General features: G+C 49.6%; 1 protein-coding gene and 1 long non-coding RNA gene across 2 annotated transcripts in view; one reads left to right on the forward strand and one right to left on the reverse strand.

Moving 5' to 3' along the window:
* LOC136162873 (uncharacterized) overlaps nt 1–2,339 on the reverse strand; it is a 29,709-nt gene extending 27,370 nt beyond the window's left edge. Inside the window, exons 1-2 of the long non-coding RNA XR_010662173.1 lie at nt 2,264–2,339; nt 1,559–1,583 (exon numbers count right to left, since the gene is read on the reverse strand). This is a non-coding gene — a long non-coding RNA (uncharacterized lncRNA). The remainder of the gene's footprint in view (nt 1–1,558; nt 1,584–2,263) is intronic.
* Nucleotides 2,340–5,800: 3,461 nt separating this feature from the next.
* PAX8 (paired box 8) overlaps nt 5,801–13,926 on the forward strand; it is a 63,382-nt gene continuing 55,256 nt past the window's right edge. Inside the window, exons 1-2 of the mRNA XM_065929176.1 lie at nt 5,801–5,908; nt 6,251–6,357. Coding sequence (XP_065785248.1) covers nt 6,333–6,357 — 25 coding nt within the window. The 5' untranslated portion in view covers nt 5,801–5,908; nt 6,251–6,332. The remainder of the gene's footprint in view (nt 5,909–6,250; nt 6,358–13,926) is intronic.

Here is a 13,926-nt window from a genome sequence, read left to right on the forward strand (position 1 = left end):
TATTTGTCAATTTTATTTGTCAATTATATTTGTCAATTTTATTTGTCAATTATACCTCAATAAAGCTCAAAACAGGGGGAATAAAAAGGAAAATTCGTAGGTAGATAATTAACTCATTCTTGCCACAAATGTGTTCTGTGTCTGCACTTTGCTAAGTACGTGAAAACTCAGTTAGGGAGAAGGGTAAGACTCAATATGACTTCCGCCTTGATTTTTTTTCATTCTTTCATTTACCTGGCCTGTCTGTGAACCTTGGCAGTGTAAATCTCATTACTAAGGGTCATGCTTTCTCCTATTAAGCCGCTGATGGCCCCTGAAACTGACAAACAAAACAGTTTTTCTAGTTTGCTTCTTCCTAGTTTGTTCCGATAGCTTTCTTGGAGCTGTTAAAGCTGTCCTGCCCTGTAAACAGCCTGTGGGAAAGTGGAGGGAAGGCTGTCTCAGGTCAGATGAGCTCAGGTTCCCATCCTGGCTTCACCGGCCAGCCGTGGGATGATCCAGAGCAGCCACTATGCCCATGTTTCCCCAAAACTCAGTTTCACTGGCTGTTGTGGAAAATAAATGGGGTTAGATGTAAGGCATTTGACAGTTTCTGGCATTTAGTAATACTTCGTAAATAATAGTAGATTTAGCTGTTGTTCTTAGAAGGAAATACATGTTCAGTGTTCCATCAACGTGATGGCGTGTCCCATCCTCCTATGGGAACCAAAGAGGACCACATTGTTGGGATAACAAGAGCCTAAAGACCAAAAACGGAGAGGCCAAAGCTCTGCTCCTCCAAATGCAGGGGAGTCAAGGGTTGTAGAGTCTGTGGAAGAATGCAAGAGGTCTAAACAGGAAGAGAGTTTTGGGCCCAGCCAAGGCCCAAAGCGTGGCAAGGTGCCCAGGGTTACTCAGCTCAGAATGTGGGAAGCCTGCCAGGGGGCAAGCAGTGAAGGCTGGGGGCAAGATGCAGGTTAAACCTTCCAAGTCCTTCTCTATCCCTCAGCTTCTCCCCTCTCCTCCCACCCTACTGCCAGGGTCTCAGATCCTTTCCTCAGGACCCTGGGCAGTACCAGGCTCTGTTCTATGGTTTGTGCCAACATCAGATACCTCTGGCCTTCCAAGGCCACAAAGAACAAAACCAACCCTGAATCTGATGAAAAAAGTCTCAGACCTGGTTTTTCCCCTTGGCGTCTCCCCAAGGACAGCTGTCAGGAGGGCAGCCCACTTCAGTGCCCTGGCGTCCACCTAAGAGGATTCCTGTGTCCTGACCCCCTCTGCTCTGGGCTGGACTCTGGGGCTGGGCCAAAGGGAGGGCATTCCTGCCTGGTGAGCTGCACTTTTCTCCTGTGGCAAGAAAGTTCTCTGGCCCTGGGAGTTTGATCTCACCCTGACCACACCCTGGGATCCAGAACCTTCCTTTCTGATGGGAGGTAGGGTAGGTGCTGGGGAGTGAGGGAACTAGGCTGGGGTGAGCAGAATTTCTAACATCTAAGGGCAGACCTGAGTCTCTTGTGTTTATCTGGACACTGAATCAGCCACCTACCAGCTGGGTAACCTTGGAAATGGTACTCACTTTTCTTGGGCCTCAGTCTTCTCATCTGCAAAATGGGTGCCAAAGGAACCTAGGTCATTATTTACAACTTTTAAAAACACTGTAAAAAGCAGGGGGAAAAAAAAAAATCTGACCTTGCTCCCGACCATCCCAGGGAGCAGCCACTAGGTGCTTTGGGGTAGGCAAAGAGCTCCAGAGACCTGTACCCAGGAAACATCTCCAACCCCCAAAGCAACTGGACAGATGCCAAGGGTGGCTTTTTCCAAACTGCCTTCCACTTTCCTTTCCCCTGCCAGGATCTGTATTTGTATTTCTGTGTTTTGAAAGCCCAGAGGGTGGGGGGAGGAGAGGAGGCGCACAGGGTAATTAATGATTGATTCTCTGGCACAACCACCAGGAGACCTCAGGGCACGCTGTCGGCCACTTCCTGAGGCATGGGGGACAAGGTAAAAATCCCACCTGGCTGTGACACAATTGGACAGGTCTGGGAGGTGAGGAAGGGGGAGAGGATGGTGCCCTGGGCACTTCTCAGGGCATCAAAGCTCTGCCCTGGTTCCCCCTCCACACACACACACAGAGGCACTGGTTCGGCTGCCCTCTTTCTGGGTCAAAAACTATTCATTGCACCCCTCACAGACACCCCTGGCCCCAGAGCATTCCCTACGCCCGCCCTGTACCCACAGCATCAGCGCATGCTCACGGGCCCTTTCCTGCGCCACAGCTCACCTGTCCATCACCCAGTGGCTCACAGGGCCGTTTGACGAACACACAGTGCTGCTGGGAAAGGATGAAAGGAACCGACTTGCACAGCAAAATTTTAGAGCAGCTTTAACTCTGCCCTTCTTGGAAGTATCGCCCGGCCTTTGTTGTCTAATAATAATTAACTTTTGTACAGAGCTGCAGTTTCCAAAGGCCTTTTACATTCATAATTCTATTCATCCTCACAGCAAGGCTGTGAGGTGGGTCTCACCCTCCTCACCCCCTCAATTCCACCGCTACCCCTACCCATATGCTACAGAAGAAGAGAGTAAGATTCAGAGAAAAGGAATGGTCCCATTTCACACAGCCAGGGCTGACACGCTAGCCTTCTAATTCAGGGTAAGGAGCTGCTGTTTCTTTCCCAAAGGATAGACTTTAGTCCTGGGATAGTTTACCATGTAGGGGAAGGTGGCATGGTGGGTAAGCAGGGGGCAAGGATCTCCCCAAAGACTGGTGGGGGCTGGGATATCCTCCTCTGGATGGAAGAAGTCTTGGGTCCCCTCACCTAGGATATAGGGAGGTGATAGGGAGAGAAGCCTGTGGACCACTCTGGGGTTCAAGGACCTGAGCCAGGAGGTTGCAGAATTCCGTCTGCACCCAACCCAGAGACAGTTTAAACTCTGAGCTTCTTATAAAAGACCCCAGACCACCTTCCTTCCCAACTCTATCAGCTGACATGACCAAATCATTCTGGTTTCCCCAGGACAGTTGGGTATTTTAGCACCCCAAATCTCACATCTTGGGAATGTTCTCAGTCTCATCCCCAGCTGGGTGGATTTCAGCTGAATTGTGGAAAGACAGACCCCCTTTGGAAGGTTCAGTGGATCAACTTGGAATTTAAAAATCTCAGAAGGCAGCCACCTGGGATGTATATTAACCTCTTGGAATGTTGAACTGCAAGACAATTTGTTTCCAGAAAGAAACACGCAGATCTGCGGCCACATCTGCCAGATTTTTAAAGGAAACCAAAGTTACTCTCTCTTCCCTATTGATTTTCATATCAGCAACTAGTTACATTTTCTTGGAAAAAGACTGAGTTTAAAAAATCATAACTGGGTTTAAACCACAGATTGCCAGTTGATAGTCTCAGTGTGAAAGGCTTATGGACATCAAATCTGAGAAGGGCAGGAGAAGGTGTTGGGTTTTGAAAGAATGTCCTAAATTTCCCATTGCTCTGAGCATCTTAATCAGCATGCTGACTTTATTTGGAAATTGTAATTACATCAAAGGAAGGCTTGAGATATTCATGCTTAACTAAAAGGATCATGGAATTTTCCTGTTTGAGAAAAATCTGGGATAAAAGCCATTAAAAAATTATATGTATATAATTACTAATATATATATATATACATACATGCACATATATATACACAAACTTCGTAGAGCAAATGGCATGCATGTACAGTTGTATCCGACTCTTCGTGACCCCATGGTCTATAGACTTCTAGGCCCCTCTGTCCATGGAATTTTCCAGGCAAGAATAATGGAGTGGGTTGCCATTTCCTTCTGCAGGGGAACTTCCTGACCCAGGGATCAAACCCAAGCTCTTGCATCTCCTGCCTTAGCAGGTGGATTCTTCACCACTGCACCATCTGGGAAAATTATAATATAGATAGATAGAAAGATAGATAGATAGATAAATTTTTTCAACTTCTTTATTTTGCAAAAAGTCAGGATACAGGTTAATAACCATTTCCTTGACCTTGGCTGAAAAGAATTAGAAAGTGGCAGGGAACCCAGGCTTTGTTTCCCACTGTAATGAGAAAGCAGAACCAGACCAAGAGGCTTCGGAGCTCACTGTGTCCTCACTGCTTGTTGGCTCTGGGCTTTGGAAGAACTTGTCCGTGGTGCCTCCTCCTGGCTATCCACTGTCAGCCCAGTCTGAGGGAGGGCTGTTCTCAAGGTGTACGGATGTGCATATTAAGTTGTCATATTAAAATGAATTTTTTAAAACACAAACTCACAATTGGGACCTGAATGTTTCATTAACTTGCTGTTTTTGTCCTCTGAGAAATTTTTCTAAAAGCAGAGAGGGAGAAGGGGCTTTGTTTTGCTGAACAGGACGAAAGCATTGGCAAGACTGAAATGGGTGCATTTTAAAGGTTATTGGTACCTGTCAGCCCCTCGACCTGGGCAGATCTTCTGAGGTTTGCAGAACTGTTTGGGTGAGGGCTTGTCAAGTTCACCCTGGATGGAGCACTGACCTCCCCAAACCCCAGGCAGGAGGGGAGCTTGGGTGGACAGTCTCTGAGAGGCCTCCACACTCCACAGCTCCCCTACAGACAACAGGCAGGCACCAGAGCAGCAAACCAGCCGAGGCAGGGCAGAGGGGTCCATGGGACCTATACCCAGGTCCATTTTCATCCCGACACCCTTCTTTCCTCCCTCTCTCTAACGCGAGAGTGGAGTTGGGGGGAGGCCTGACCAGAGAAGCAGAATATCTGAACATTGTGAAACCACAGAGCAATCTTAAGTAACAATTTTCGAGAAGCACTTAAAACAATAAGGCACCAATTGTTTTTTGTTTCAAGTCACATGTAGGGGTGGAGGATCCATCTCAGGACATACATATTCTTTTTCTATTCATAGAATGATTCATTTCTGCTAAATCCAGAAAAAGCAAGGCTGGACAGGAGGAGGAAGTGGATTAACCTGAAAGCTTTTGTGGGGTGTGTGTGTGTGTGTGTGTGTGTGTGTGTGTGTGTGTGCTATTCAAACACGTGTACACACACTCCTGCATTACCCCTGTTTCCTCTGCCTCATCCCTTCCCTCTCACCCCAGTGGCTCTGGCCTCTGCATCCCAGAGCAGCCCCTCCCAGTTACAAGCATCACTCTCCCCGCTGCTGTAACCCTGAGTCCACAGCAGGCCTGAGTGTGGGAGCACCCTGTTGGTGCTGTAGGACATTGGTTCACCCACACAGCCATCCCTGTATCTGCTTCCTTAACAGAAGAGGAGAGCAGTGAAGAAGGGGAGGAAGCTTTCGCCCCCTCCGAGGGCTTCTCATCTCCACCCAGAGAGCCCTTCTTATCCAACCCTTCTTACCCCTGCTCCCCTGAGGCTGCTGATTCCTGCAGACAAGTCAAAGGGCAGCTCATCCTGCCCCTTTCTAACACACTTGCAGCCTGAGTTGCAATCTAGGCAATCTAGGCCCTCAACTAGGCCTGTCCTCTGAGCTCTTCCCCCAAGTTCAAATTCCTCAGGGAGCAAGAAAGGTGGTGGGCTTCACTGGCTCCAGAGGTTCCCAGAGACCCTCGTCCTCCAGGTCTTAAGCCTCCATCGCACACTCCTCAGATCTTTCCAAGCCTGCTGAGTTAGGGCTCAGCTGCCTCTCTCTCCTCTCTCCACTGAAAACAGAAGCTCCAGCGAATGTTTCTAACTCCTGAGTCCACTCAGCCATGTCCCCCTTGCAAAATCCTCCCCTTCCCGCACCCAGCCAGCCAATCGGCGGCCTGCGAGCCTCTCCAGACCCATCTCTCCGGGCCCTGGCGGGATAAAACCGGTCGGCGATGCCGGGTGGATGGGAACAAACTTCGGAAGGAGGAGAGACACGGGGTCCAGGGCACCCTCGAGGGCGGACCCGGGCAGTGAGGGCCTGTGGCCGGCCGGCCAGGTATGCCGCCCAGGGGTTGGCTGAAAGCTGAGTGGGAGAGAGGGGTGATTGGAGAAGGGAGAGGGTCCCAGGAAGCCCGGCAGCGTTTTCTCTCTCAAGTTAAACTGGATGAGGCTGAGGCAGCCGAGCGGAGGGCAGCGGGTTAGAGTTTGGCGCTGCCCAGCGGACCCGAACGCCGGCTCTTCCGGACGGGCGCATGGGTTAGGCCGGCCTGAGGTTGGCCACTCTTCGCCTGAAAATCCTGGGACCCCTGCCTGGCGATGAAAGCCTCAGGGTAGGACCTGGGGAGGAGGTCTAAGGCGGCGGGCCGGAGTCTCATACCCGTGCCCCGGGTCTGTGCAGGGCAGCGGCGTGGCGGCGGGCGCGGCGCGGACCTGCGTGAGGAAGCCCTGAGCCCTCGGCGGGCTGCGAGCGACTCTCCGGGATGCCTCACAACTCCATTAGATCCGGTAAGAACGCGGCGTGGCCGGGGACCCCCGGAGCCCCCGCGTCGCTGTGCGTCCGTGCGTGCGCTCGGGTCGGTGGGGCTCGCGGCTCACTGGACCCCTTGCGTGGGGGCGCAGCTGGGGACGCCTCGGGCCTGGCTCTCCGCAGCGGCCGCCTCGGCACTCTCTTGGGCCCTGAGGTCCCCCCTCGACCCGGAGGAACCGACCTCCCCAGGCCTGGGTTTCTGCGGACCACCGGGAGGGGCGAGGATCTCTCCGTGGGGTCAGAGGAGTGTCCTTCGCGTCCCATCAGCCTCTCGCCTGGCCCGTCATAGTGGCCATCCTGCGCGCTCTCAGGCCCTACGCCGCACCCCTGCTGGACTTGCAGTCCCCTACTCCCGACCTCTACGCCCTCGTCCCCGGGTGCGCGGAGCTCTCGCCTGAGGCTCCCGTGGCGGGACCCTGAGACCGCGCACCTCTCCAGCCCACACGAGAGGAGCCCGCGGTCCTGGGCCTGGGACCCCTGAGCACCTGGGATCCAGTGAGCGCACTGGAGGGCTATCGGACTCCTCCTTGCTCAACACCGGTCAGAAGGAGACCCGCGTGCGGGGCATCCGGCCGGGCGAGGGCTGAGCCCTCCGCGGTCCGAATCCCGCTCCCCACCGGCATCCGGGTTCACGGCCTTCTAAAGCTTTCGAGTCACTGGCCGCGGCGCCGACTCTCCCCGACCTCCGGGCTCAGGTCAGGGTGGTCTGTGCCAGGAAGGAGCCGCAGGGCTGGGGCCGATGGGCATGGTGGGCATGGCCCGCCGGGCGCTCTGCAAGTGTGGACAGCGAGCAGGAGTCGTGGCCCGGCCCGCGGTGATGGATGGAGCCGGGCCAGACGCGGGGAAGGCGATTTATGGGGCCAGGGCGCAACGCTATCGATTTGGGCCGGTGGAGTGAGAGGAAATCAATATTTCAGATGAATTCTTGGCGAATATGAAGTCCCGCTCGGCAAGCGGGACATTTGTTATAATAAGGAGGGTCGCATCGGGCGCTGCGCGCGGCTGAGATCTCAATTTAGCCCAGAGCGCTGCGCTGCTCCGGGACTGAAGGCGGAGGATCCACCGGCACAGGCGCAGGGACCCCCGTGGACGCCCGAACGAGAGTTCGGGTTCGCTCCACCACCGGAGACTGAGTCAGCAGCACGCTCCCTCCCCATCCCGGTGCAAGGAGGTGAGCGAGGCCACCGCGGTCCTGGCCCCGCTTTGCGGGCGCCCGGCCTTCGGGGGAGCGGAGAGGAAATCTCACCATTGCTCCCGGGAGCAGCGGGGTCGGCGAGCCAGGAGACCCAGCGGAGCGCCTGGCACTCCTTACTCCGCGCCCAGGCGTCATAAAAGCTCCTTGACCACTTTCTGTGACCAGGACCAGGTTTTAGTCTCTTAGTCTTTAGCCTACTGCGGTGTAACGACACACGTCGCCCTCGCCTCGGAGTCAAGACTGGTCTCCCAGGCAGAGCGCGCGGCGCGGCGTCAGGTGCCGGATCCCACGCCAGGCTGGTTCCGCAGCTTCTGCTCGGCTCCGTTTCTTTCTACCCAACCCTTAAGCCGCCGCCGACCTTCCCCTGACCGTTCTGGCGGTGATAGGAGTGGGTGCTCTCTCTCGGTCCTCGAATTCACAGTCCTGGACCAGACCTTTTCCTCCCTGTCGCTGCGTGAGAAATAAGACGGTGTCACGGCCCCTCGGGTTGGCTGGATTTTGTTTTCACTACTGATTGTCATTACGGAAGCACTCGTTAGAATACATGGAAATCAAGAAGGAAAGAAGAAAGGGCACAATTTATTTTTACTTTATTTTTAATCAGCCCCAAACCCAGATGAGGAGACCCTGCTTTTCTATTATCTCGGAGGCAATCGCCCTTGGGTTGGGGAGGGAGCGGTTTCGCCCCTATCGCAGGCGGGGCCTGGGACAGAAGTATTCTCTGTCTAGAGGGGACTTCTTCAATCCTCTCCCCAAAACAAATTAAAAATAAATCTAAGAGGGGGAGAAAGGCTTTCTCCTATAGTTTAATTTAATGCTAATGAAACAGAAGAAATTTGCTTAAAGCATAGCTCAAAAGGGTCGAGGCTGTCCCCTGTTCCTTTTTCAAATCCTCTCTAGGTAAATCTGAGTGAGAGACCCTCCGTCTTTCTAATCACTTGACACCATTGTCTGTATTTAGAGCTAAATTCACAAGCTGAGCCCTCCAGTTTTTCATAAGCCCATTTCCCTCTTTGGTGTTAGAGACCTTCTTTCTCCCCCGCCGTTTCGCTTTCTGAGATCACAACTTTGCATGGACTTGCCTGGAGAAGCCTTCTTGAAGGTTTTCCCTGGAGCAAAATGGGGCGAAGACGGGCGGCGGGACCTTTTCGCGGGAGCGAGGCCCAGCGCACCGTTTCAGATAAAACGAAACGCGCTGAGAAAAGTTTTGCGCGGCCTCTGCCGCCCCCGCCACTGCGGCTCACCCCCGGCTGATCTTGCTTCGCAAAGGGATCTTTAAAAAAAAAATTTTTTTTCCTCCCTACGGTTTTATTCTGAAGGGATGTAGAGAGCGAAGAGTGATTGAGTCTGATTTGCCGATGGTCAGTGATGGGATGAACGGTCCGTAAAATCCACCGGGAGTTTTGTAGCATCAAGGAACAGAGATCCTGAGCAAGAACTTTTCTTTCAAGAATAAAAGATGCCACATAAGTATTAGAATGTAAACAGTACTACATCCGTGAAGAAGAGGGCTCAGTAAAAAAAAAAAAAAAAAAAAAGCAGGCAGGTTGTTATTAAAAGTTATGCACAGTAACTTTCCAGAAATCCTCTTCCCCCAACTCCCGAAAATATATTATTCAAGAAGTAAGGTGAGACTTTCCATTATGGAAAGAGCGTTTCTCTAACTTCCTTAGATCACAGATGGAAAGCCCCCCATACCCTCCACTTGGTTTTAAAAAGGAGCAAAGTAAGCCAAGAAACTGGTTTTTTCCCAGGTTTCTTGCCTGGGTTGAAAATAAGGTCTAGGGATGAGAAAAGGTCTCAGGAACATAAAGAGATATTGGGGTTCCTCAATTCATCTTTGTTTGGAGATGGTCCATCCTCCAACCCTCTTCCATGCAAGTTAATTAGGAGATAATTTAGCTACCTTGTGAATTAGTTTTAAGATAAGTATCTTTTCAAGCTTTGTCACTTTAATTGCCCCACTGATTGATAAGAAGTAATTATTTCTAATTGACACTTTTTTGATGTCTATTGGAAGCATTTATTTGGGACATTTTCAGGGTGGAAGGAAAGTTAATTAATTTTATCAGTCTATACCCAAAAGGACTGTACCTAATTTTACTGAAGAGGACAAAGGAAGTGGAGGGGAAAAAAAACACAAAAATCAATCTCGGGAATTTAATTATTAAGAGATATTTTGGTTCAGAGGAGAGCACCTACCATTATAACTACATGTCAAAACTTTCTATTTATGGCCTCAAATCTTGAATTTTAATATGGCACGTGTTTTATGTGGATGCCTTTCCCCAGGAATATACATCCCTTTATATACTGACTTCATTTTGGAGGTTACTCAGCTTTGTAATTAATTTTTGTGAAAAGTAAGATCAAGGGAGCTCAGTACACTCAGAATAAATGGTATCATTTTTGTAAGAGCAAATTGTAAGAAAGATTTACTAACCGTCATCCTTGCTCTGTAATTATTGATAGAGTTGGGTATAAAGGTGAAACTTTACTTACGGTGACATGACTTTTCATACCTCAACCTCAAACCTCGGAGTAAACAGTTTAATCATTCACATCCCCTAGAATGTGTTCGTGTGAAAGAAAAAGAAGGGAGAGATTAAAGAGAAAAAGAAAGACACTGAAAGGAGACAATGAGGGAGGGGAGACTGGAGGGGAAGAAGGTGATTGGAGAGGAAAAAGAAAGAACTCATCTCAGAAATGAAGGCAGCCAGGTACTTGGAAACTTTGCCATTCAATATAAGGAAATCAAAATTCTACTTTAAAACATGTCCTTTTGAATATGATCTCAACCACAGCAGTCCCTAACCCCTCACCATCACCAGAACCTCTACTTTTTCATGCATAAAAAGGCAGGATCTTTTGGGGACTGCGTGGTCTGAATTTGGGGTGTCTAGATATCAAAGTTTGGATTTGGTGTCCATGAAAAGGAAGCAAGAAAAGAGACATTGTGCTCTGGTGGCTTATAAAGAGATTTAAGTGTTGTTTATTTTTATTATTAAAGCCCCCGAGATCTTCATTCCTACTTCTCTATCCACAGTCTTTTCCGTGGATTGACTTGTGACTCACTGACATAGGAAAACATTTCCACATTAATCCAAAGTGGAGACGCATGCTCGCGCACACCCACGAATGCCTGAAATCAGACAGTTTCATCAGACAAGATACTGTCCCGTCAGGTTCATTTCAGCCAGTGCCTGTTTCCATCATTTATGTTTAAAATCTTGTCTGCTTTTAATGATGTTTCTCCCAGATTACGTGGAGCTACAAGAATGAGGAAACATGTTAAATGAAAAGAAATTTAGAACTTACAAACAGCAGATAATATCGCATACCAACCTCACTATTAGTGAAACTGAAATAATATATAAATAATGCAAAAAAAATCAGCAAGGGAGAGTTTAGTAATGGAAAATTCCCCTGCAATTAAATGAAAGAGTAATTTAGTGGAGATATGCCTGGATGAATTAGCATTTATTAATTGGTTCTCATAAAAACAATTTGTGTGTGTATGTTTGGGGGGAGAGTGTTTAAAGTATGGATTTTTCATGGGAAAAGTTCCTCAAATATTCATATCAAACTATGTAGCGATCACAATCTATTTTGTGAAAAATTCCAGTTTTCTCACTGGCGAATTTCACCTGCACACAGAGAGAGTAGGAGTAAGGGAGAGAAAACTCTTGAGATCAAAAGAAGGAAGCGGGGTTCCTTTTTCTCTTGGGACATTTTCGGGCATGAAACCAGTTGGCGGAGTCGGCTATGCTTAGGAACATCCAAACCAGCTCCTGAGAGGACTCCCAGGTGACCCATCTCCTCTGGGACATGACTAAGAAGCAGAGGAGACTGCTCTGTGGCTCTGCCCCCCTTCAACTCCGTCCCAGTCTGCTTCAGCATCCTCACCAGCTCAGGCAGGAACTGCAGTTTGTAATCTCAGCGAGGAGCTTGCTAGGGTTGACTGATGCGGGGATGTGTTTACTTTCTCTCGCCACAGTTGGTCTGTCTTCAGTTCTAAGCATTTTAAAGCTGCTCTATTTATCAATCCAAGAGGTACTGACTTCTCAGTTGTGCTGAGAAAGCTTTGAGCTCAGAGGTTCTGAGTACACAAAGAGATAAAAGACACAATTTCGTTTAAGGAGGGGAAAAAGATGATTTTAAAAGGAGAGGGGAGGGCAATGTGCCCCTCCCATTTCAGGCTACAGTTTGCTTTTGTTTTAGTTGACATTGGGCAAAAGACTGTGTCTCAGCCCCCAGGAACCTTCACTCCCTTTAGAGATACAACTTGGGGGTGTAAAGCTCCGTCAAAAAAGAGGGGAATGCAGCCTCCCACTCAGAGCTCTTTGGTGGGGAGGATTCTTTCTAGAACACCTTGGCTCAGGTTCTTTTGGAGACGGAGTTAAAAAAGATATTCTGCCTAGGAAGTAGGTGCAATGCCTGCTTCCAACAGAGGTGTTAGGTGTTTCTTATTTGGAAGAAAGAGTATAGAAAGCACAGTCCAAGGGTCTCCTGGTTCCTGAAAACTTCACCCTCCCAGGCGAATCTCAGTTCCTCCAGTCCACCATCAGTGATGCTAGGATAGAATTTTTGGATCAGGGTGGAGTGGGCAGGGGCATCCACAATTCCTTATTTATCTGTGGTCTTAATTATATACTGGGCCATCCCTGGTAGCTCAGTGGTAAAAATCCAGCTTCGATTCCTGGGTCAGGAAGATCCCTTGGAGAGGGAAATGGCAACCCACTCCAATATTCTTGGCTGGAGAATTCCATGGACAGAGGAGCCTGGTGGGCTACAGTCCTTGGGATCGCAGAGTCAGACACAACTGAGCGACTAAACATGTTATGTTATGTTTAGTCACTGAGGTCCAGAGTCAGTGCTGACAAGTCTTTGGGGGTTTCTTAAAACCCCTCCAGGTGGGCCACATGAGCAAATGCCTCTTACCAGCTCTATGGATCAGAAAAATCATGGTAGAAAGTTTTCTGTTTTAAACCACCGTTGGTCACTGAGCATGGGCTTTACTTGGACTGGGGCTTCTTCCCCACAAAGGACAAAGGTCCTGGGTACACACCAGTGTCTCCAATGCCACGGCATGTCCCAGATCAAAGGGAGGGAAATTCAGGGGTCCTCCAGTGATATGTGGGTCTTGCTTCTGTGTTAATGCCGGAGGATCCTCCTGTAGTCCTGAATGCCATGGAAAATGCCAAGGATCTTCAAGGCTCCGCATAGCCTGCCCACAGCCGCTGCAGTTCTGCCCGTGCCTCATTCATATCCAAAGAAAGAGATGCAATACACAGTGCTGAGCACACCGTGACACTTAGTGAGCCCTCGGTAAATGTAAGCTCTGATTATTTTATCTCTGAGGGCTGTTACAGGTGTGGAATTCTGCTGGGAGAGAGCACATCCATCATCTCATTTAATTCTCAGGAGTCTGCCAGGCAGGTGTGTTATGGACATTTTTACAGAAGAGAGGAGCACTCGTGCTCAGTGAGGCTGATGTGTCTCCAGCTCCCTTTCCACTGCCTTCTTTCTCAAAGTCCAGCTCATCAAAACTCCCTGTGTCACTAGATGGCTTCACGCCTGCAACTCCATTGGGAACTCAGGCCAGCATCTTGGGTCAGGAGGCTCAAGGATTCTTACCAACAGAGTCAGATAGGACCTTCAGTCTGTTGGCTTGGTTTCCTTATCACCATCCCTAAAGCTCCAACTCAGTTAAAACAGACTATTCTTAGTCTTCCCATCTGCAAAATGGGAGCAGTGGTCCCTATTTGGATGTCCCTCCTGGAGGTCCTGTGAGGAGGAAGAAGATGGTCAGCCACTCAGGAAAAGCAGAGGGAGGGAGCTTTCTTTTAACACATCCCCTCCAGTGCTACCATGTTTCCATCTGCATTAAAAAAAGCGGCTACCCACCAGAACCTCAGCGCTCCAGTGGTGCAATCCGTTAGCGCACGGTACTTATACAGTAGTACATGCAGAGCAATGCCAAGGTTGTGATTTTAAGTCTCACCTAGAGCATGACCCTTTGGGCTTCACAGGTGGCACTAGTGGTAAAGAATCTGCCTGCAATGCAGAAGACCCGGGTTTGATCCCTGGGTCAGGAAGATCCCCTGTAGAAGGGAATGAGAACCTACTCCAGTATTCTTGCCTGGAGAATTCCAGGGACAGAGGAGCTTAGCGGGCTACAGTCCATGGATTTGCAAAGAGTCAGACATGACTGAACGACTAACACTTTCATAAGTACCTCCATAAATCGTAGACCATCAGGGAACTTGCTCCCTTGGCATTTCCAAACCCTACTGGGCCTGCCTGCTTGGGTACATTTCAGAGACTAACAGGTTAGTGGAAATGATGGACA

The sequence above is a fragment of the Muntiacus reevesi genome, chromosome 3, assembly GCF_963930625.1.
Source record: "Muntiacus reevesi chromosome 3, mMunRee1.1, whole genome shotgun sequence".
In the NCBI taxonomy this organism is placed as follows: domain Eukaryota; kingdom Metazoa; phylum Chordata; class Mammalia; order Artiodactyla; family Cervidae; genus Muntiacus; species Muntiacus reevesi.